Source organism: Lytechinus variegatus, chromosome 16, assembly GCF_018143015.1.
Source record: "Lytechinus variegatus isolate NC3 chromosome 16, Lvar_3.0, whole genome shotgun sequence".
Classification (NCBI taxonomy): Eukaryota; Metazoa; Echinodermata; class Echinoidea; order Temnopleuroida; family Toxopneustidae; genus Lytechinus; species Lytechinus variegatus.
In genome coordinates, this window is record NC_054755.1 from 8779991 (window position 1) to 8802465 (window position 22475).

At 36.5% G+C, this 22475-nt stretch overlaps 1 protein-coding gene across 4 annotated transcripts in view; it reads right to left on the minus strand.

Moving 5' to 3' along the window:
- LOC121429653 overlaps positions 1-12724 on the minus strand; it is a 51981-nt gene extending 39257 nt beyond the window's left edge. For 3 of the 4 annotated variants that reach the window (XM_041626799.1, XM_041626798.1, XM_041626796.1), the window contains exons 1-5: positions 12629-12723; positions 11083-11448; positions 8340-8464; positions 4128-4189; positions 383-573 (exon numbers count right to left, since the gene is read on the minus strand). In XM_041626799.1, the coding sequence (XP_041482733.1) occupies positions 383-449 (67 nt within the window). In that variant the 5' untranslated portion in view covers positions 450-573; positions 4128-4189; positions 8340-8464; positions 11083-11448; positions 12629-12723. Of the gene's footprint in view, positions 1-382; positions 574-4127; positions 4190-8339; positions 8465-11082; positions 11449-12628 lie in introns of all 4 variants that reach the window. The other variant, XM_041626800.1, reaches the window with a different exon arrangement.
- Positions 12725-22475: the final 9751 nt, after the last annotated feature.

Genomic DNA, 22475 nt, shown 5'->3' on the forward strand with positions numbered 1-22475 from the left:
TTGGTATCCAAAATGCTTAAACACTCTAAAAAATTAAGTCCTAATTTAGCTCTTAAAGAGCGTGTATAGTGACTGCACTTCGGAGTGCTGATTTGTCTAGTTCAAAGTTGAACTAGACAAATCAGCACTCCGAAGTGCAGCGTGTATAGTGACTGCACTTCGGAGTGCTGATTTGTCTAGTTTGTCTAGTTCAAAGTTGAACTAGACAAATCAGCACTCCGAAGTGCAGTCACTATACACGCTCTTTAAGAGCTAAATTAGCACTTCATTTTTTAGAGTGTAGATGGAGCATGAGAGACCTGTATCAGAATGAGCAAAGATTAACTTTGACTCATATGAACATGAAAAATAACACCATGGATTCAACCCAGAGAATATTTACGTGTAACCAATTCGATCGCGATCTCGTATCCAGCACCGGAGTTTTTGCAGTCGCTCACAAACATCATCCAAAGGTTCCGGGACTTGGATTCCACTGTGGAATATTTCTTGTGCAAGTTTCCCGTGAATGTGTCGCGAATTGTCTCCCTGTTTCCAACCTCTTGACCTTCCCCGACGAACAGGACATCTTTCCTGGTGCAAACAAGAGGAAGATGGTATAATTTTAGTCATGATCAAGAAATGCGCACATTAAAACGATCGATTAGGGCCTATGTATACGGTATAAATGGTACACACACTGCAATACATTGGTGTCACTAAACCAGCTTGACCAATGGGCATTGTAAGGTTGTGAGAGGATCGCGCTGAGCAGTGGCGTCCAGAGGAGGGGATGGGCTTGGGGGCGCTTACCCCCCCCAAAAAAAAAATAATAATAATAATAATAATAATTTAAAAAATCGCGCAACCAAGTAAAGAATGAGATAAAAGTCAACTATGATATTATTTTCGAACTATTTGTTTCAAATCTATTAGAAAATTGGATTTTTGTACAAAAGTGGCCCGATACGCAAATTCTCGCCCTCTCAAAATTTGTGGCCCATTGCACTTCTAAGCACTAATTGCGCCGTATGTATCCCCCCCCCCCCCTCCTCCTCTACCTCGCCACCATTATCCATAATCTATAGAAAAATGTTTGATTAGTCCTTTTAACTGTTTTAGCCCAAGTTTGTGGTATCTTCAGTGAACAAAACGTGGGTGCCTCTTATACCCCACATATTGTGTTCTTACATGCGACCGATGATATAAATTTCTGTGAGTTTCAAGTTATTTCTTTGATTCCATATCCAACATAAAGGGTTACAATCAAAGAAAATCGGCGTTTCTTTTTACAACTCACCAAATAAAGTATTCTTTACAGAAGAATAAAATAGGAAATTTAACACGAGACAAAGAAAAGCGATTAAAACATAACTGTTTGCTGTCAAAACCTGTTTCTATTGATTCTGTTTCATTTTACAAGGTATAATAATAATTCATTAATCATACAAAATCTATCTGCCAACTGCAATATAAAGATTATATCATTTTCTAGAATTCATGTGGAGAGGAGGATTGGCAATTGCGTATCAGAATTAATTTAAGGTCGAGCTTAAAATATACAACTTCGATCGCATGCACTTCATACATTCTATTTTCTTTCCAGTGACGCTTATTTTACTAATATCCGTTTCTTTGGGCGCCAACAGGAACTTGAATTTTTCTACATCATTGTAAATTTATTCAATGAAATCTGGTATTACGTCTGTTATCTTGTCTATCAGGATGGCACGGGGATTATCGAGGTTTCTGCATTGGGTAATAAAGCAATATTCATCCTCTACGCCAAGATGGCAGAGAGTATTTGCTATCGGGAGCTGTTGTTTATGTCTATCTTGTTCAATTATTAATTTGACTATTGCTGAGTCTGATGAACGTTGTAATTTTTTCCAATACTCAAGAGTAAAAAAAGTCTAATGTATAATTAAATTTCAATTTACTGTAAACCTTTGAGCTTTTTTATTTATATTCATTACCATTTTCGTCAAGACCCTGTTTCCACTATTATTTTTTCTTTAAATTCATCAACTATGTTGTTTTCGAGACGTTTTACTGAAAATGTATTCTGATTTTCTATAAAAGAAAATTTGTGAATCCAACTACATCATATTTTCTTTCAAATAAAAGAGTTGTTTTAAATTCTAACCGGTCCATACACTGTTAGAAAATTTATCCTTAAACTAAAAGAAGTTCCTGCAGCAGAGTCTCGAGAACACCTGTAATCTTACCAGATTGCGTAATCTTACAGGAAATTGGTATTTGGTGTGTGTAATCTTACAAATTTCCTTAAATAAAACACTCTTTTCCCCTTTTTCTAACAGACCTGTTCTGTTAAATTGCAGAAAAATTCCTGTTTCATGAATTTAAAGAATGATTCTGGTATTGCTTTCTGCAAAATCTTCTTTTATTTTTCTGTAAAATCAGGGTTTTTTTAACAGTGTATAAGTCATTTTGACAATGATGCTTGTGTTTGGACCTTTGATACATGTTATCTGCCACCCCAAAACCACCAAAAGGTCGCCAGGTAAGGTTCTCTGTAAATATCGAAAATAGTATTTCAGTCTCCAAAAACCAAAACAAAATGAAAAAATAAAAAATCTTGTCCGAAAGAACAATTCTTACTCTTCATATTGTGAAAATTTGAAGTCGTGAAATTGAATAAAAGAAAAGATACAAGAGTTTTTTGGACACTACTTTTTTCGGACTGCTTGGAAGTTTCACTGAGATTACACAGTATGCACTTCTCATGCTTGAGTGAACCCCAAACTTCAAAACCTTGTTTTCTCCTTACGTTTTAAAGCTCTTGCAGAATATCCTATGCATTCAATCAAGTACTTGTATTGGTTATTGTTGGTCAATTTTAACATATTATATATCATTTTAAAGCTTCTAATAGGAGATTAATTTTCAAGCTCAATAAAAATCTCAATATTCATTTTGGTCGACTTATTGTTGGTTTTGGGGTGGCATGTCACATTTGATACCAAAACCTGATAACCAATTTTAGAACTGATAAAGCCATTGGATATCGAACAGTGACTGACAAGACTGCATGCACTTTATATACATGAAGGGTACATTTACAATTCTGTATAACTTTTACAGCAAGGCTTTTAAGAAATGTTATCCACAATGAGTGAAAAGTCCCCCCCCCCATTTTCCCACATTCAATGAATTCAAATATTAAAGTGTTCGTTTCTCATTTTTGTCTCGCCTGCATAGCAGAGCGAGGCTGTAGGTGCCGTTTTTCCGACGGCGGCTGCGTCGTCAACATCAAATCTTAACCAGAAGTTAAGTTTTTTTAATGTCATCATAACTAAATCGATGGCCCCTCAATCTACATGGAGGGAATGAAGAATAAACGTGTCGAGGCTAAGCGTGCTAAGGGTGAAATTTACTCGATAACAAGTAAAAGTGTATTTCAATTTAATTTAATTCAATTTCAATTCAGGTTTGTTGCAAAAAAAAACGATTGGTAGTCACAGACTGAATTGTACATGTTAACACAATGCCTTATAAGAATAATCAAAATTATTACGATTAATAATGAATATACAAATTAAAATGACATATTTGCAGCTAAAATAGAGTTAAAATTGATTTTTCAAAATGATAGATAACACAATATTGAACATTCGTCACACAGATTGCAAACTTATTTACAATGGTCCTTATCTAATAATCTTGTCAGACTTGGAAGAGCACTGTTCTGAAATCTTTTTGTTTTACATGGAATCTCCTTTTATGTATTGATATGTCGTAAATTGAAAGCGTTCGTTTTCAGGGGAGGTAACCAGTTTTTGTACAATTAATTAATTTCTCATTTTTAAAAGCGAAACATGTAGTTAGTTTTTCTCTTCGACTTTCAAGTAATGTCAAATTCAAGGTATTTAGAGCCATGTCATATGCTACAGACTTGGTTCCTAATTATTATATTGCATGGTCTTTCCTGGACAGTTTCAATAACTTATCTGTGTCAAGGTAAGAGAAGCCGCGAAACGAGGTACACAATACTCTAGGACTATACCCTATAAACACTGTTTACAATCACATCCTGGTAGATTTAAAGCTTTCAATCTGGTAAAACTTTATTCGCTTTCTGAGCAGTGGATTATTCAATCACTTTTTGTAAGAGAGTGTAATTTTACCCGTATTCTGTATCAAGAGACAGTACTTTGATGTAGATGTAGGATCCTTCAGGGGCCTCTATCAGTGGCGGATCCAGAGGGGGGCGCCCCGGGCGCGCGCCCCCCCTATTTTCGCCGGATTTTTTTTTTTTTTTTTTTGATGGTTATATTTACTGGATTGGTACAATGTAGTCAATTTCAAGGGCTAGATCTAGTCAAAACTGTATTTTAACTTACGCCCATGGCCTTTGTGTTCGCACAAATGCACCTCTGTCATACTGTATTGCAATATGTAAATTCCGGAATTCCAGGGCGCGCAAGTCGATTGGTTGGAAAGTTGCACCACTTGTAATCGGGAGTTGCAGTGCAGTGACCAGTATGAAGATGTTGGATTGGATATCATTTTTTACCGAAATTTTGTGTTTTTTGTAACATGCGTTTGTCCGTCTTTATGGCAAATAAATGTAAATTGTAAGTAACAGATCGCGAGAGAAAGTGTCAACGATGCGAATGATAATGTCTATCCCCGAGATTATTCTTCACTCAAAGATGAAGCCCTATATCGGGCGCCACGTGCGCAGCATTATCATTCTGCCTTGGTCATGTACGTTTTCACTGAAATGTATAGGTCAGACATATTTGTATTTAATGTAAACTAACTTTTACACTTTCTGGTAGATTCAGAGGCATATTATCCAGGGCGCCCCAACTAAGTTTCGCCGAAGCAATCATTCCAACGAATTATTCAAAATTCCACTATTTCGTCTGTTCTTCGTTTGTCTTGCATAAATGAACTTTCCATATTTTCATCTTAAAAAAATAAAAGTCATGATTGAGCTCAAACTTGGCAGGAATAGCTTTGCCCAACAGAAGGCAATCAATACAGTTTACAACATTTACTTTGTTGGTTGGAAAGCTAGTATACATTGATTCAACATGTAGAAAAAACATCAAATTGGAAGCCTATATGAATTCATGGTCTAAACAAGTTTTAATTTCATAAATGAAAAGCTTACAAAATGCCTTCTGAACTCTGTATACCCAAGACGAGCCTCAGTTTATTTTACATTTTCTGCCACTGATAGTTACATTTTCTGCCACTGATAACTTATACAATTATGGACTGGATATCAAAGCTCCTTACATGTATTTTCTAGCATTTTATCATTGGCCTTATTTAATTATTTGTGGTATAGTTTTAACAAGTGCTTCGTAAAAATTGATTATCTTATGTTAAAATAAATACAATTTCATCCTGGCTGGTCATAAGTTAAGATGGCAACGCGATGGGAGACTTTGAACGTAAACAATAAAAATGATGAGAATCCCCTTAAGAAGCATTATATTACTTTGAGGTTGTGCAGAATGACTGGATTATTGAAGATGATTTGAAAATAATACGAGGGAAAAGGTTGATTACCAGAAGATGATGTCGTTTTTTTTCTGTAGTTTGTAACAATTTACTGTGCATTTTGGGGAAAAAAGAACAAAATTTTATGCATGTTGCCATACGACTAAACAATTCTCGTTTGAAACACACAATGTAAATACACAAATGACAATAAACAGAATGGATTATTCGGAACTTATCGATTACAAGTCTCAGTTTCGTATCATTTAAATTTGACGTTTCAATCACACGATGCAAGCAAGCAGGGCCGTAGCTAGAGGGGGGGGGGTATGGGGGGGGGTGTGACACCCCCTAACATTCATGGCAGTCGGCAAAATTATGTATCAGTCGGCAAAATGGAGGATAGGGAGAAAAAGAAAGAGGGAAAGAAAGGAAGAGAAAAAAGAAAGGAGAGAGGGGAGAGAAAGAAAGAAAGAAAGAAAGAAAGAAAAAGGAAAGAAAAATAGGGGTACTAACTTCGAAGAAGGTTACGACTTATAGAGTAAAGACAACCAGTTGGCAAATCCAAGTCCCGGGCCAAGTCCATGTAGCCAGGCTTAGAGCCCTACTATAGTCAGCCAAATACAAAGGACAAAATCAGATGGAGCTATAATAACACACAAAGTAAGCCCCCGGTCCTCGCCCAATATAAACAAGCTTGTAAGTTTGCAAATTATACGACAATTATTGACAATTTCACGAACACATTAGTTTTGTAAAAAATTAGAGGCAAGACTAGGTAAAGAAATATGGGATGGGATGAATTTTCAAGGTTTCATTTGAATAATCAAAGCCAAAGCATAGTTGGCAAATTATAAAGGGGGCCTATTAAAGTGACAGAACACTTTGCAAACTACCAGTCAGCAAAGTGATGTACAAATACTGCCCCGTTTCAGATCTGAAAAGAACCGAACACAAGACTTAAAAATCTAGTAACTCTGCAGTTGGCAAATTCATGAAGACAAGTCTACAACTTGTAGACTTGTCTACTTCTCTCCCCCATCGGCTGGTCCCCCCCCCAAAAAAAAAAAAACGGAGAAAAAGAGGGAGAAGAAAGAAACGTAATGGGAAAGAAGAAATTATTGTACATTATAATGTTATATTATGTTATATTACATCATTTTTTTTCATAATTTGACCCTAACCCTATAACTTCATGAATTCCTAAAATAAGTCCTTAAAATGTCTCTTTTTCTATTCTAAATATCAAAAATTTTCAGCTCGCGCTTCGCGCTCGCATCATTTGATTAGTGAAAAACGTATAGTCTTAGTAGATTTCCGCAAACAAGCCTAAAAATGCCCCTCTTCAGATCTGAATTTCTTATATCTTCAGCTCGCACTTTGCGCTAGTGAGATGCGTATGGTATCATGATTAGTAATAATAATAATAAACAGTACTTGTATAGTGCATATCAAAATTATGAATAATGTCTCAGGGACTTGGATACTATAACTATGACTACAAAAACCCTTCATGTGTTTGGATAGATGTGATTCTAACAAAATCAGCAATCGCTTAGCACTCGCATTCATTAGATGACTTTGGTGAGATATGTATACTCTTAATGGATTCTAAAAAAAAAAGAAATAGTCCTTAAAATGTCCCTGTTTAGGGTCAATATATACATAATTTTCAGCTCGCACTTGGTGCTCGCATCATTTTGTTATCGAAATAGATAAGGTCTTCGTAAATTCCTACAAAAAAAGACTTAAAATGCTTCTCTTCAGGTCTGAATTACCAAAATTTTCAGCTTGCACTTCGCGCTCGCTATTATTTGGTTAGTCAGATGCGTATTTTAATCATGATTGCAATGACAACAAAAAGTGTGTTATGTTTTCTGACAAAATCAGCAAGCGCTCGGCACTCAAATTAGATGAGTATGGTGAGATTAGTATTCTTTTATTTGATTCCTAGAAAAAGTCTTTAAACTTTCTCTGTTTGGGGTCAATAAATACAAAAATTTTATCTCGCACTTCGCGCTTGCATTGTTTGTTTAGCGAGACAGATAAGTATTTTTGTTTTTAAGAATTGCTATTATGTCCCTTTTTAGGTCTGAATATCAAAAAATTTCAGCTCGTGCTTCGCGCTCGCATCATTTGCTCAGTGAGGTACATTACATATCCGTTTAATGGCACAGTCTTTGAAATGTCTCTATAAGGTCAATAAGCCTATGCAATTGAGCACGCTTTGCGCGCTCACCGAGTGACTCAAAAATTTTGCCAGTGCCCCCCCCCCATGCCATGACCCACGGTAGCCACATTAGGGTAAGTCATTATACTGCGAGTTAGCATCTACGGCACACCAGCCTTTCTATTTTGATCCAAAATGTTTATTTTTACAGTGCAAATATATTTGTATATCTATTTTGTATAATTTACCTTAGAGTATTCACCAAATGCCACTAATTCAATTCTAAAAATTCATTTTTTTTAAATGTGATTATTGTAGGGGGGGCACATCCTCCATCAGACTCCCCCTGTGCTCACGTTGGCGCTGTCACACCAATTTTAGTTGGCAAATTTTAGCTGGTACACCCCCCCCCCCAACAAAATGCTTCTGGCTACGGCCCTGCAATCAAGTGAAGAGCCTTTGCCAAATGTATGTTTTGAATGACCGCTTATACGGTGTGTGACTGGAAACCAGCTCCTAAATGAGTCAGTAAAGACAGTATGTCTCTTTTATTCATGAAGTTACAGTGATTTAAGTGTGCATTTTTCTTCTAAAGGTGGTCTCAAAATACGACTTTTGGACATGATTTTTTGAAAAAGTCCCGCTCGGTCGCTTCGCTCTCTCGCCGCTGGCGCCCCCCCTATTTCAAAATCCTGGATCGGCACCTGTCTATGGTGTAAGAAACCAAAGAATTGTGAGGGTAGGCATGGCGAGAGTCGGACTGGTTCTGGGAATAAATGAAGAGGGATCCGCCATCTTGTTCCTCGAAATCCAGTGGAGATATGTCGGTGGTCTCTTCTGTTTTGGGGTCAGAATGGAAATTTATTTGATGAAATTAAATGTCAAAAGAAACACAAGTAAACCTGACTTTATACGAACATATTAATACTACCATCTCTTAGGAGGAAACCCCGCTGCCGTGGTCCACCTGCACTCCCCCAATCAGTTATATCGGGAGGAGAGACCTACCGGTCATAAAGAGTCAGAGCGCTTTTCCCCTCCCAGGCACAGGTGATTCCAAACAAACAATGATGATGATAATAATGATGATGATGATGATGGTGATGACGATGGTGATGATGATGGTGATGATGATGGTGGTGATGATGGTGATGATGATGATGGTGATGATGATGATGATGGTGATGATGATGATGGTGATGATGATGATGATGATGGTGATGATGGTAATAATGATGGCGATGATGATGATGATGATGATAGTGATGGTGATGATGGTGAGGATGATCATGATGGTGATGATGGTGATGATGATGGTGGTGATGATGATGGTAATTATGATGGTGGTGATGATGATGGTGATGCTGATGGTGATGATGATGAGGATGATTATGATGATGATAATGATGATGGTATTAAAGCGATTGCCTCCTGGACGTGAGCGGTCCCAGATCAAAACCACTGGAAATTACGGAGTGAGTGGTATATATTTTAAATAGGTCGGGTGCTTGTTTCATCCAAGCTGCCATCCCACTATAAGTTTGTGTATACGCAAATTAACATTTTTGACAAACTTTACATAATTATTTACTTTTACAGACATAGGCTGAAGTATTGAACGTTTGTAAAAAAAAGAAGGGTGGATGCCCTATTGTTTGCTTCACATGAAGCTAAAGCATGTTTAATCGACACTGATGTCATATTGTTACAGAAACTTATATATAATCATTGCTTAATATCATAATCATTTCTCCTTGCTTTTTCAAATTTACCATTGTTGGATTACAGATTCGTTGTTGTTCTTGTTGTTTTTAAATTTGAATTTGATAAGCGATCTTGTTTCCATGCTTGTCTCTTTATATCTCAATGTATTTGACCAGGTAACATACATGTGCAATAGGATATTCATACGTTGTACATCTTCGTAAGAATTACAATCATAATTATCTAAAGGCCAAGTCCAACCAAACGAAAAGTTATTTGAATAAAAACAGAAAATTCAAATAAGTATAAAACGGAAAATTTCATCAAAATTGGATTTAAGATAAGACATATATGACGTTTGAAGTTTTGCTTAATATCACAAAAGAGGTATAGGCACATCCTGGTCGGTATGCAAATAAGGAGACTGATGACATCACCACTCACTATTTCTTTTGTATTTCATTGTATGAAATATTAATTGCTCGGCTTTTCTCATCATTCTCCTGTGATACAAAGTGTTTTTTCCTCCTAAACATGTTGGTGCTTATTGTCAAATCTATATAAAAAATATTGTATAATTAAAACAAAAAGCAAAAGAAATAGCGAGGGAGGGACATCATCGACTCTCTCAAATGCATGTCACTGAGTTCTACATAAAACTATTTTTGAAAAATAAGCAAAACTTGCAAACTTTCTTATTTTACCTCCGATTTTGATGACCTTTTAATTGTTTGATTTTTCTCTATTGATCTAAGTCAACATTCTCTGGGGTGGACTTGTCCTGAAAAGAACTTAAGAATGTCCATAAAGTAACACTATTTACAATACAGGGACGACCACGAGTTACATTTTAATGGAATACAGCCTCAGTATCGAATTCATATAAGATACGACAATCATGCAAATATAAATGGGGTAATTTCTGCTTGTCTGAAATGGGTTGATATTTTATGCGCTGTGGTAAAAAAAATCAGGTTCTGGAAATATCATGCTACATCCTATTTGCCTTGATCCAAGCTCACTTTTGTGTGGTCGAATATTATGGATTTTAGGGGAAATTGTTACGACGTTGTGAATATGAGGAAATATGAGAGGCTATTTAACTGGTAACGTTAGAAGACCTAGTTATAAGTTGGCAAATAAGACACAAAGAAAGATGCACATAATCTAGGGGGAAATTGAATCACGACCAGTAAAGGCACTGTAATTGAAAAGTTGACACGATAACTTCTTTCGCCGCGATTTTCGGATGGATGGTATTATAAGCAGCTCAAAAGATGTATAATACTTCTGCGATTAACCCTTGATCCATATCAGAAGAGCTGCCTCTCTAGTTTCTCTACACATAATGCTCAACTCAACACCTTTCACATGTTTGATAATGATAAATTGGAAATTTAGGAACCATCTATTACATGTGTAATTTTGAAAAATTCAGATCTAAAAAGTGGAAAGTTGCACTATATAAATGTGCCCCAATCATATCACATATTCCCCCAATATTTAAAAAAACTTATCAAATCATTAATTAAAGCCAATAAATGAAATAAAATTTAGGAAATGTGCAGCCCTCCAAAAAAAAGGCCGGCTAAAGGGGCGCCGTAGAATGCAGAGGCATGTAAGGGTGGACGTGTGTGTGTGCTGGTTATCCGATAATGTCTCTGTGTGTATTTTGTAGTGATATCCTGACAATATTAGGCTCAAGCAATGAAGTTCATATATGCATATATGGTATTTTATATGTTGCTTACCTTTTCCGCGAATTTCAAGTTCGAATCCATCGCCGCCGATTGCAGAATCTGAAGTAAACACCAACCATGCAGTTCGGTGTCGGGTGTTAATCTCTGTCGGTAAGGTGCTACCACTAAGTGTTATCAACCGACTTTCCTCCAATCCCGGGACACTCCCGAAACCGACCTTCAAATTGTCATACCCTTCCTCGAGGTCAAAGGTCAAGAATGTTAAAGTGGCGCTTTCTCCAGCGACGACTTCGATGATCCACGTGGTGTGGACGTTATTCGGATAATTGTTTGGGCTGTCCGGCGAGGTTACCAAAACCGATTCGTTTGCAGACAATCCGATTTGTCGGATATCCTCAGGGGTATTGTCATCAATGACTGTTGGTATAAGAATAGCAGCCACATAGATAACATTTCGATAATAATGATGATAATAATAATAATATTCATAATAATAATAATACAAGTAACAAGTTATAACAAAAATTATAATAATGATCATGGTGATGATTGAGCAATAGGCACTTTGAGCGTTAATGATAATAATAATAGTAATAATGAATATAATAATTATCATAATACAGCTCTTAATAGAAAACCTACAGGCCTTTATGCGTGAGGAAAACGGGAAATATGGTTAGAATTGTGCATTTGAAAATCAAACATTGTCCATTATAAACATCAAAGGATATTAAAACATAGATCGAACCTAACTCAGTAAAACATTCTGAAACAGGTGGGTATTCAATTGTACTTTGAATTGCTCAAGCTGGGTAATATTCCGTAGAGTCGGTGGTAGAGAATTCCATTGTGCTGGTGAAGCTTTCTGGAAGATCAATCAGTGGCAATGCCATGTATACATTTGAATGTTAATATGAGAAGTTTATATTTGATCCTAGATGGACCGAATGGGTAGCCCATGAAGGCCAGATGAGATAGGGGTGATGTGTTCAAACTTTCCTTTTCGAGTTATAAGTCTTGCAGCAGAATTTTGGATATGTTGTAATCTGTCGAAGGGTGATTCTGTATTCCGAAGAGCAAACTATTATCATTATCTAAGTGACATAAGATGAAGGCATGAACCAACTTTTCTGTTGTTTTCCTATCAAGACATTTTCTCATATTTTTCAATTTTGTGTAACCCAATTGCAGCAGCCCTACAAATATTGTTAACATGGGACTTCATACCTAATTCTTTCTCGTCAATTACTAAAGATCATGTGCCTTGGAGACTAAATGAATGATAGAACCAGCAAAATTTAGAGTTGACACATTATCTTAATTTCTGTGACGAGATCTGTTTTCTCAGAATTCACCTTACAACTATTCTTAATAGACCATTTCATAATTCCATCTAAACACAAATTTATTTAGGGATATCTGAGAACATTGTATGTAACTGGGTAGCATCTGCATATACAATTCTATTCATACCATACTTCCCAATTATGGTTTCTGAAGAAGCAGTATACCTCATATAACACAGCGGTCCCATTACCGAACCCTGAGGCACACCACCTGACAACAAAACTGGTGCAGATGACACACTATTAATTACCACACTCTGAGAACCAGTTCAATGCTAGACCTGAAAAACCATATCTGTAGGACAGACTAGAAAGCGAAATATCATGATTAATACAGTCAAAAGGGGAAGAGTATCAGGCAACACAAGAAGTTGTTCCTTGCCCTTATCAGTAAGACATGTAGGAGGTCGTTGTAGATGTCAGCAACAGTGTTCTGGTCCCCTGCAAGCTTTTTAGAATTTTGGCCATCTGCTCTGGGAATGACAAAATGGCGCCTTCGATTCATTCCACCCTTCTAACCACGTCTTGTTTGAGCTTTTCCATGGATCTTAAGATCCCTGATTCTTTCCTTCACACATGGTTCCAGATGACACACAAGATGGGAGCGCAGGCTGTAAAGCTGTGCATTCATGTATGCTCTTTGAACAGGCAAGGTATCTGGACTAGTTGATGTGGACAGGTTTTCAGCGCCAGTTGGTACCGGGTTCATGGGAACACCTCCACATTGTGCAAGTTTGATTTGAAGTTGGAATGTACATACAGCATATCTGTAGTAAGCTATTCTTCTTCCACAAATAAAGCCATTGTGTAGGTGTTCTTTAATCTTCAGGTCATGGCTGTAAGAGTGAAGTTGATGGTCATTGTAAGAAGATCCAGCAATGAATCGAAATGAAACCACCAGGACAATAAGATGAATAACCTTCATTGTCAAAGTAACTCCAATCAAAAGAGGAATTAACTTACATTTCGTAGTTGAATGACCAGTTACTGGCTCCAGTAATGGCTGTTTGCTACCTTGTTAAGGGAACTAATGTTTTTTTTTCCAACAACAAAGAACGGCTATATCCATGGACCTGGCCACGGAGGATTATCTATTGTTACTGAGGGTGCTGTGACAATGCTCAGCTGCCCCTGTAACAATAGACCACTCCTCCGTGGATAGGAACCTGGCTTTATCTTGTGAGAAACGACAATGAAAATGGTCCAGCCAAGTCCAGACCACTCAAAGAATTAAAGTCCTGGTAAAACTAAAATAAAATCAATGTTAATAGTAAAAGTTAAAAGAGTGCAGAGGAGAGCCGCTGTTAATAGCGCTCAGTCTCTATCAAACTTTATATTTCCAAAGCGTATTAGAGCTCATTAAAGCCGTTAAAGGCCCCTCACACCTAACAGAATTGCCTGAAAAAAAAATGGTTTTCAATGATAACTGATAGTAAGTCATATTTACCCTTCATGTTTGGGTTTGTACACCTTCTGAACGAACAGCGGCGATTATTCAAATTCGCGCGGAAATATGTTTAAAATTTCCCGACGAATTGAAAAATCGTTGGTCATCTAATTCGCATCTCTTATTTAGTTTGCGGTAATCGTTCGTTTATCGTTCGTGTGTTATTTTCGCGCATAATCCCTCATCGCACTTTTGACAAAGTGGAACGATCTCGAAAGAACCCTTAACGAAGAAACACGATGTCACAAACGTACAAGAACGCCCGATATATTCCCTCGTCTTCGTTTCTAATCGCACGCCATATCAAACCATTGCTCACAGTTCGTAAGTCATTTTGGGTTATAACAACCCTTCGCTCGCCTTTGGCTGCAATTTACTCAAGGATTTCTGAAGGTAAATCTTTTGAAAGGTATGGAGTTGATATGTGGTCTCTTCTCTCAACCATTTGAAATCGATATCCTTCATATGTCATATTTATCCTTCGCTTACAGTTCGTTGATAAAATTTGAAAACAGTGATTTTCTATAGTGAATAGAAAAACACGATTTGCCGAAAATTTTATTTGAAGTCGTTGAATTCGCGTGCATTTCGTGCATTTTCCCATTCGTCACCCTTCGTCCGCCTACATTATGTCAGGTGTGAGGGGGCTTTAGGACCAGTATGTACACCTGACCATGGTTTATTATTGGATCTTTGTCATTTTGTGTAGCTTTTTGAATATTTTCCTTTTAAGTTTCATCAAGTGCCCCGTCACTATGCATGTAGAGAAGCAGAGACAGGACTACCATGTTTCTACACTGCATATTCAAAGCAGATAATAGATCGCTTTCTATCTCACCATTAGTCAATTAAGTCACCGTGCGGTTGTGATAGGCAATATACATTTTGAATGATTACAGCCTGATTAAAATGTGATATTTGAAATGGAGGGTTTTAGCTCATTTATTAAGGCTATTCATTTCCACACACTCGGCTGGAAGGTCTTTGTCGAAAATTTGCGAACCGGAACAGTAGTTCGACTCAGTTTTGAAGCTGACGAAAAAAGGCCAAAAAAATGTCGCTTGTACAGAGTCCAGGACGAAACTACATGGATTCACCAATTTTCGACAAAGGCTTCTTGATTACTCATTGCCATGAACATGATGAACGGCATTTGACAATACATTTCCTAAGTTCTTGAAAGCGTTTCGGGTGGCTGTGCGAAATTCGCTATAGTTGTCATAATACCATACGTCAACACTGCTGTGTGGTTAAGCATGGAATAGTTAATATCCATGGAATAAATTGTGGAAAGATAATAATGAATTTCATTTTATCCAAATCATCTACTTTTCAGCTTCCCTATTCCCATTTTCTACGCTTTTTTATTCAATAAATTTGAAATCGAAGTACATGCCGATATCAGGCTGATTCGAAGAACAGAAAAATCAGACGGCTTTGAAATTTTATTCAAATCAAAAGAAAATTACGATAATTTTCTGTATATGGTTTCATAATGAACTTAATTATGTGCACACAAATGTTTTACAAATTAGGGAGCAAACAATGCCACACACAACTTCCATTCAACACGTTCAATTATGTAAATGGTTATGTGTTATACGCTAAACATGTATAGCAAGCATCCTTGTAACTTCTATTTTACAAATCGCATGAAAAATGATAATACTCTTACAGCTAGCAAAAGGCAGATTTACAAGACACGCTTCATGTATAAAAAAAACGGATGTGATCTGTCAGATTCTTGATCTTTATCGATTTGTGAATAACTTGAAAATCTTCAAGAAAAAAAAACGATCAACGAAATTTGATTGTATATAAACTCTTATTTTTCCTAAGTGTCGTTCTTTCTTAAAAATTATTCAAATCGCTCGTTCCAAACCCGGGAGCCTTTTTTATTCTCATAATTTACAAAAACTCTGAAAGTTAAGCAAGTGTACAGGATAAATAGGCCTATTAGTTGACTACCTTGCACTTTAAGGTGTTTTTAAATAATATTCCCATGATTCTATCGATTACCATGGACCTATTACGAATGGCGCAGAATGGCGTGTTGAAGAAGAGGATGATAATTGCAAGGCCACGGGACTTTGCCCGGATATAGCAATATTTTATCTCTTTCGTCAGACTGTAATAGTGTCTATTGTTGCCCTCATCTTTAAAAGAGTGGGGGAGGCACTTAGCAAACCCATTTAACACACTTCCCCTTTCAGCTTTGCGTGTGTAAATGATGACAATATTTAAGTAAATGCATTTAAAGGCCTTAAAAAGGAGAACGTCGAAACCAGTGCATTCATTGCTCTATTCTTTTCATTCTGATTTTTCACATTAGAGCTACGTTACTTATTTAGATGTGCACCATCAAGTAAAAGAGAACGGTACTCGTCTCTCTCCTGATACTTATCGAAAAATAACTTTCCCACTTTAACTGTTTAAGTAACTTTTACCGTAATTTATTCAAAGCAAATAATTATATCTGGAATTTCTTTTTTTCTTCTTTCTTTCTTTCTTTCGTTTGAACTAAAAGGGAAATTTGCTGTATTATGATCCGACACAATTTAATCTTTACCCTCATTTTTTTTCCAAAACGCTCATCTACAGTTCTTCAATAATTTTACAAGTATCGAATTGTGGATACTTTCCTTCGGTTTTTCAGTCAAAGCTAGCTGCGTTGCTAAATGGATATATTTTCATGTTTATACGTTTAACATGTAAAATGGTGGAATACTCAAAACGTTCTTGTTGTTGATGTTATTTTATTCATTTTTTGTCTCCCTTTATTTGGCGTACACTGTAAAAGCTGTGGTGTTCAAACTGACACCAATTAGTGTTAATAGAGGACCACACCCTGAGGTGTTAAAATAACACCCTAGACATTGAACATAACACCAAAGAGTGTAAATGTAACAACCATAGGTGTTGTAATAACACCTTGATGTGTAAAACTAACACCACCAATTTAACACCGGTGTAAAATAACTGGTGTGGTCCTCTATGTACACCGGTTAACACCACAGTTTTATGCTGTGTATGAACCCATTTTATTGAGTTTTTTAAATTTATTTTGATTTACCAGTGTCAAATAAAACATGATAATAGACATGTGCGGATTACACGAAGTTTGAATAATCCTGATTTAATCTCGAAAACACCTTAATGCAGTTCATTCTACGTCAGAATTATATCACGAATTATTAAAATCCATATTGAACTAAAACAAAAATAGTTTTATTTTCTCCTCGAAATGAACTATTATACTCAATTCCCATCATGAAGAGGTTGACATGGTTTATGAAATGGATTTAATTTGGACTGCATGAATGAAGGTCTCAACATGTAAATTATCATTCAAGATAATGCATTTTCTTATCCATAATGCATTGCGCGATATACCTACTCGTCGCTTCTGAAGTATTTTTTTTTCTTCTAAAATCAACTCATCGGAAAGATTAATGCTTTTTTATGATTGATCATACAAGAATAACCCGTATTGAGTGATTCTGATGACACCAATACATAATTCAAGTATTCATTAATCCCATACACTCATCATTTTTTTTCCAAGGAAAGAATTTGGTCTACTCAATCGAAAGAGTTGTTTCAAAATTGATTACATTGTGAGATTACTTCACTCTATAAAACGAACAAAGTTAGCAAATGAAACAAAGTAGAAAAATACTCGTAGAGAATAAATGAATTACGGGGGGGGGGGCATCTGTCACCAATATATTTCCATCAACCTTCACCGATTAACCGTATACATAAGACAAACATATTTCACAGTCCAGGGGCCCGTTGCAGAAAGAGTTGCGTTTAAACGCAAGTCAAAAAATCCATCGCAAGTCCCAAATGCGCGCTGTTGATTGGTTGAAAATGAAGTTGCGCGTGATTTTTAAAGATGCGTTTGACTGCAACTCTTTCTGCAACGGGCCCCAGGGCCTATGAACATAACATGAAATAAGAGACCTCCTTGTTGTTTAAACATTTTATTTTGCTTAAAAAATAAAATGATTTATTTCACTGGTAGTGTTAGTCCGCGCGTCCTTGTCTTTATGTATCTTTTTATTTATTTACATATACATACATATATATATATAAATATATATATGTGTATATCTATTGGGGGCACAGCGGAAATCAGGTCAGTGAGTTGTTTGTCTCGAAAATGCTCTTCAGGGGCCCGTTTCATAAAACTTGTTATACTAACAAATTCGCAATGACAGTTACAGGCTACTGATATCCTTCAATCTTATTGGTTGATAATAATGTTGTTATAAAAAATTATGTATTAGTTATTATAACAGGTCTTTATGAAACTGGGCCCTGATGACATCACTGATGTAAGGTGCATCCTCTTATTGGTTGATAATAAATTTGTTTATTTGGCATTTGTTACTGTAACGGATTGATATCAATGGGGGACCAGAAACTCATTAAAACTGCTTTACTGACAATGATACCATAACTGAATATTGTCATTGTTGATATCAGTCTAGAAAGATAAGAATCCAATTTATTGTCAACTGGGGTCCGTTGCAGAAAGATTTGCAATCAATCGCAACTCTAAAAATCATGCGCAACTTGATTTTCAACCAATCAACAGCGCGCATTTGGGACTTGCGATTGATTTTGTTGGCTTGCGTTTAAACGCAACTCTTTCTGCAACGGGCCACAGATCGGATACGTTGAAATCTATAAGAGTGATCGATCTGTTTTGAGTTGTAATGAATTATGGATTGAAAGAAAGCGACATCCACCCCCTTTCTTGTTCTGACGACCGACCCGTGCCAATGTATCAATATTTATGTAGATTAATGAGGTCTGTACTCTTATACTCTTAGCGTAATTGCATGCAGTATTCAACATGTTCCATAGCAAATTGAATTCATTCATCGTGTGAGGACAATGCATGTTATCAATAAAGACTGAATTTTTTGATACTTTGGTCTGAATAAAAACAGAAAATGTAGGTTAGGGTTTGATGAAACCAAAATTTAATGAAGGAGTTTATTCATAGTTTGTGTCATTCATTTCAAAAAGTGACCAAGAGACTGAATTGGCCTGAACATCCATCAAATTATATATGTATATATATATATATATATTGTGTGTGTGTGCGTGTGTGTGTGTATTTTGAGTTTTGTCAGACGTGTATCGATCAGATTTGATTATTTACGTCTGGGACCGACCTTTAACGTCACTAACCGAAAGACGTGACCAGGTCTCGAACCTCGAACATCTGCATCAATCTGTAACTTCCCCCAGAGCTTGGATTACAGGTGCACGCCACAACGGAATTTTAGATTTACTGAATGTTCAGCATGGTTTCGTAACAATGAAGAGCGTAGAATAATTTTTAATCCATGTATATAGTTTAATAGGAAATTCAGTAATCGTTTGTAATCCATTATGTGGGTATTCTGTATTTAAAGGTCAAGTCCACCTTAGGAAAATGCTGACTTGAATAAATAGAGAAAAATCAAACTACCATGGTGCTGAAATTTTCATTTAAAAATCGGATGTAAATAAGTTATGACATTTTAAAGTGTCGCTTATTTTTTACAAAACAGTGATATGCACAACAGTGGCGTAACTAGGATTTTCCACGGGGGGGGCAAAATCTTCCGCAAAAAAAATTTACCAAAAAAAGGCCTTCATCCAGAAATAAAGGATTTCCTGCCAGGCAAAAAATTGACAAGCAAAAAAAAAGGTCTTCAACTTCTCGTCAGGGGGGCAGGGATAGGTCCCTTGCATGGGCTGTGACCCGTACGTACGCTAGTCATGCAAGTGATGCACAACTAGGTGAATCAGTCGATGATGTCCATCACTTACTGTTTATTTTGTTTTTTTGTTTGAACTACACAATATTTAATTTTTATTAGATTTGACATTAAGGACCAACTTGACTGAACCATATAGTATTAAACAATGCTAATTCCACATGTTCAGGGAGGAATAAATTGTTGTATCACTTGACAATGAGGAAAAAAAATAGAATATTTCATTTAATAAAAAAAAAAAAAAAATAGTGAGTGGATGACGTCATAGTCACCTCATTTGCATACCATCTAGGATGTGCATATAACTGTTTTGTGAAATTAAGCGAAATTTTAAAATGTCATATCTTTCTTATTTTACATCCGATTTTGATGAAATTTTCAGTGTTATGCTTGTTGGATTTTTTTCTTTTTTCAAATCAACTTTTTGTTGGGGTGGACTTGTCCTTTAAGCACTTTTTGCTGAGAAATAACAATGTTTACAACTGTATGATTATGTTAGATATTCATCTTTAAATTATTGTTCTTTACTGTTCGGGTAAGAATATTAGTGACAATTACCATTGCTGAAGTTGAAAAGATTTATATCATGACCCTAACTGTTTTAATAAGAAGATTAAATTTTAGTATTGGAACCTTCTCCGACAGGATGAGCATGATTTCTTCAGTAAAGTTACAAAAACTAATCGCTTCGCTTCCTGCTTGTCGTTATTCTGTTGTATGAAGCTTGAAGAATACATGGTCGGAAAAGCAAAAGTACTGGGAAGGAGTGAGAATACTGATTTAACTGAAAATACTAAAAATACTTAGATGAGTGAGGATACTGAAATTGATGAGATACCGAGATATGGAGATACTGAATACTGGAATGACTGAGATAATGGAGATACGGAATGACGGAGATGTTGAAATCCATGAGATATAATCTAAGTTACTGAGAAGGAACAAAGAGTCAGAAGTGAAAAAGACGGACTTAACACCAACTGGTTGTATATTGCAGCCGAAACGAACCAGCTCGTCATGAAAGAAAGTCGGTTCGGCTACAATATGTGTGTGTGTGTGTGTATGTGGGGGGGAGGGGCGGGTGTACTCTATTAAATGGCATTTTTTCAATAAATTGAAAAACGATTATATTTGTGCGGTGGATCATAAAGTTAAGTTATCTGAATTTAGACATAATGGTGTAGGTGTGCCACAAGAGACTAAATTTGGTCCGATTCTGTTTCTAGTAATGATAAACGATGCCTGTAAAGATTCCGATGTCTTATTTCAAATTATGGAGACGATCTGACGCTAGTAGAATGCAGAACAAGATCCCAGACACCTTACTTGCAAAGCCAATAAGAATGTCCTTAATCATCATGACTTTGTTAGTAGCATGAAATTAAACCCATTTAAATATTAGTCAATGTCATAAAGGAGAAGGCTGCATTTTGAGGCCGTTATACATGAAATGCCTGATATTCAATATTTTCTCACCGTTTTTAGTCGGGTTCTATTGGTCTTTGTTTTCCAGGTGATAATTATGTGGTCGTTGCTTGTCTTCTCTCATTACAATCTTGCAGACGCCTATAAATATATTCGCAAACAACTAGGCTTGGCTGGGTGACTACATACACATATGAATTTTCCACCTTTTGCACCACATTCATGCACCCCCAAAATGATTGTGGTTAATTGAGGCGGAGCAAAAATCATAGTTTAGGTGCATTACAAGGGGGCCATATCCAGACTTAAATTTGGTATCAAATAAAAGGGTATCATAATTTATGCTCCAGTACGTAGCCTCAGTTTTGGCACTGCCGCAAATGTCGAGAGGCGGTCAATACAGTAAAGGCCTGGGAGCGTTTCATCAATATTGGCATCCGACAAGTTGTCAGATCAGACATCTTTCCATGATTTTGATTGGCTGAGAGGCACTGTTCCTATGGTAACTGTCGGATAAAATGGGACTTGTCGGATAAAACATCCGACAAGTCCTTTCATGAAACGCCCTCCTGGTCACACCGCCCGAGCGTTGTTGGAGCGGTCGTGGAGCGGTAGGGAAAGAGGGTCGAATTTCGCTCACAAAAATCGAAAAAAAAAAAAACAATCGAAATCGAAAATGGTGAACGGTAGCGAGCGGCGATGATTTTTTTTTCTCTCCGCTCCACGACCGCTCCAACAACGCTCGGGCGGTGTGACCAAGCCTTAAGGAGGTCAAGGTCTTACATCTCGTGCACAAGGGTACCATACATTTAAAACCGGTCGGATATTCTGGTACTATGACTAATAATGTATATCCAATGTCAATATTCAGTTTTATCTACTCGATGGGATTAAGTGTCAGAGTTCATCTCCCCCTCCCCTCCCAACCGCTGCAAAACGCCAAAGTCAAAGTTGCACCCATAATTTGTGCATTCGGCTTACTTGTGCTATAGGTAGGTACGGCTGAATATGTGTTATGCATGCAGGGTGTCCAGAGGCAACATTTGGCTTAATTGCTTTTCTTTTTTAATTAATAGACATATTGATTGATTGTCTGAAAACGGTTCATTGATGACTATACGGAATTTGGCAGAGGTCTTTTTTTACATTATTATTTATGGTGAGCACATAATAATATGAATAATAATGATGATAATAAAATAATAATAACAGTCAAACAAAATACAAATAAACAAGTAAACCCATTATATTGGTTTATATGGCGTTTAACACTTAAGCCTATTTTATAAGGAGTCTTGTCTGTACACCACTGACGTTCGCCTTGGAAAAATAGCGCAGGATTTTCACCTTATTTCTCATCATATACCTCATTTTAAAATCTTACTTGAAAGCTCGCATGGAATAGATAGATACCTTGATCAAACGAAACTCAATCAGTTAACTTCA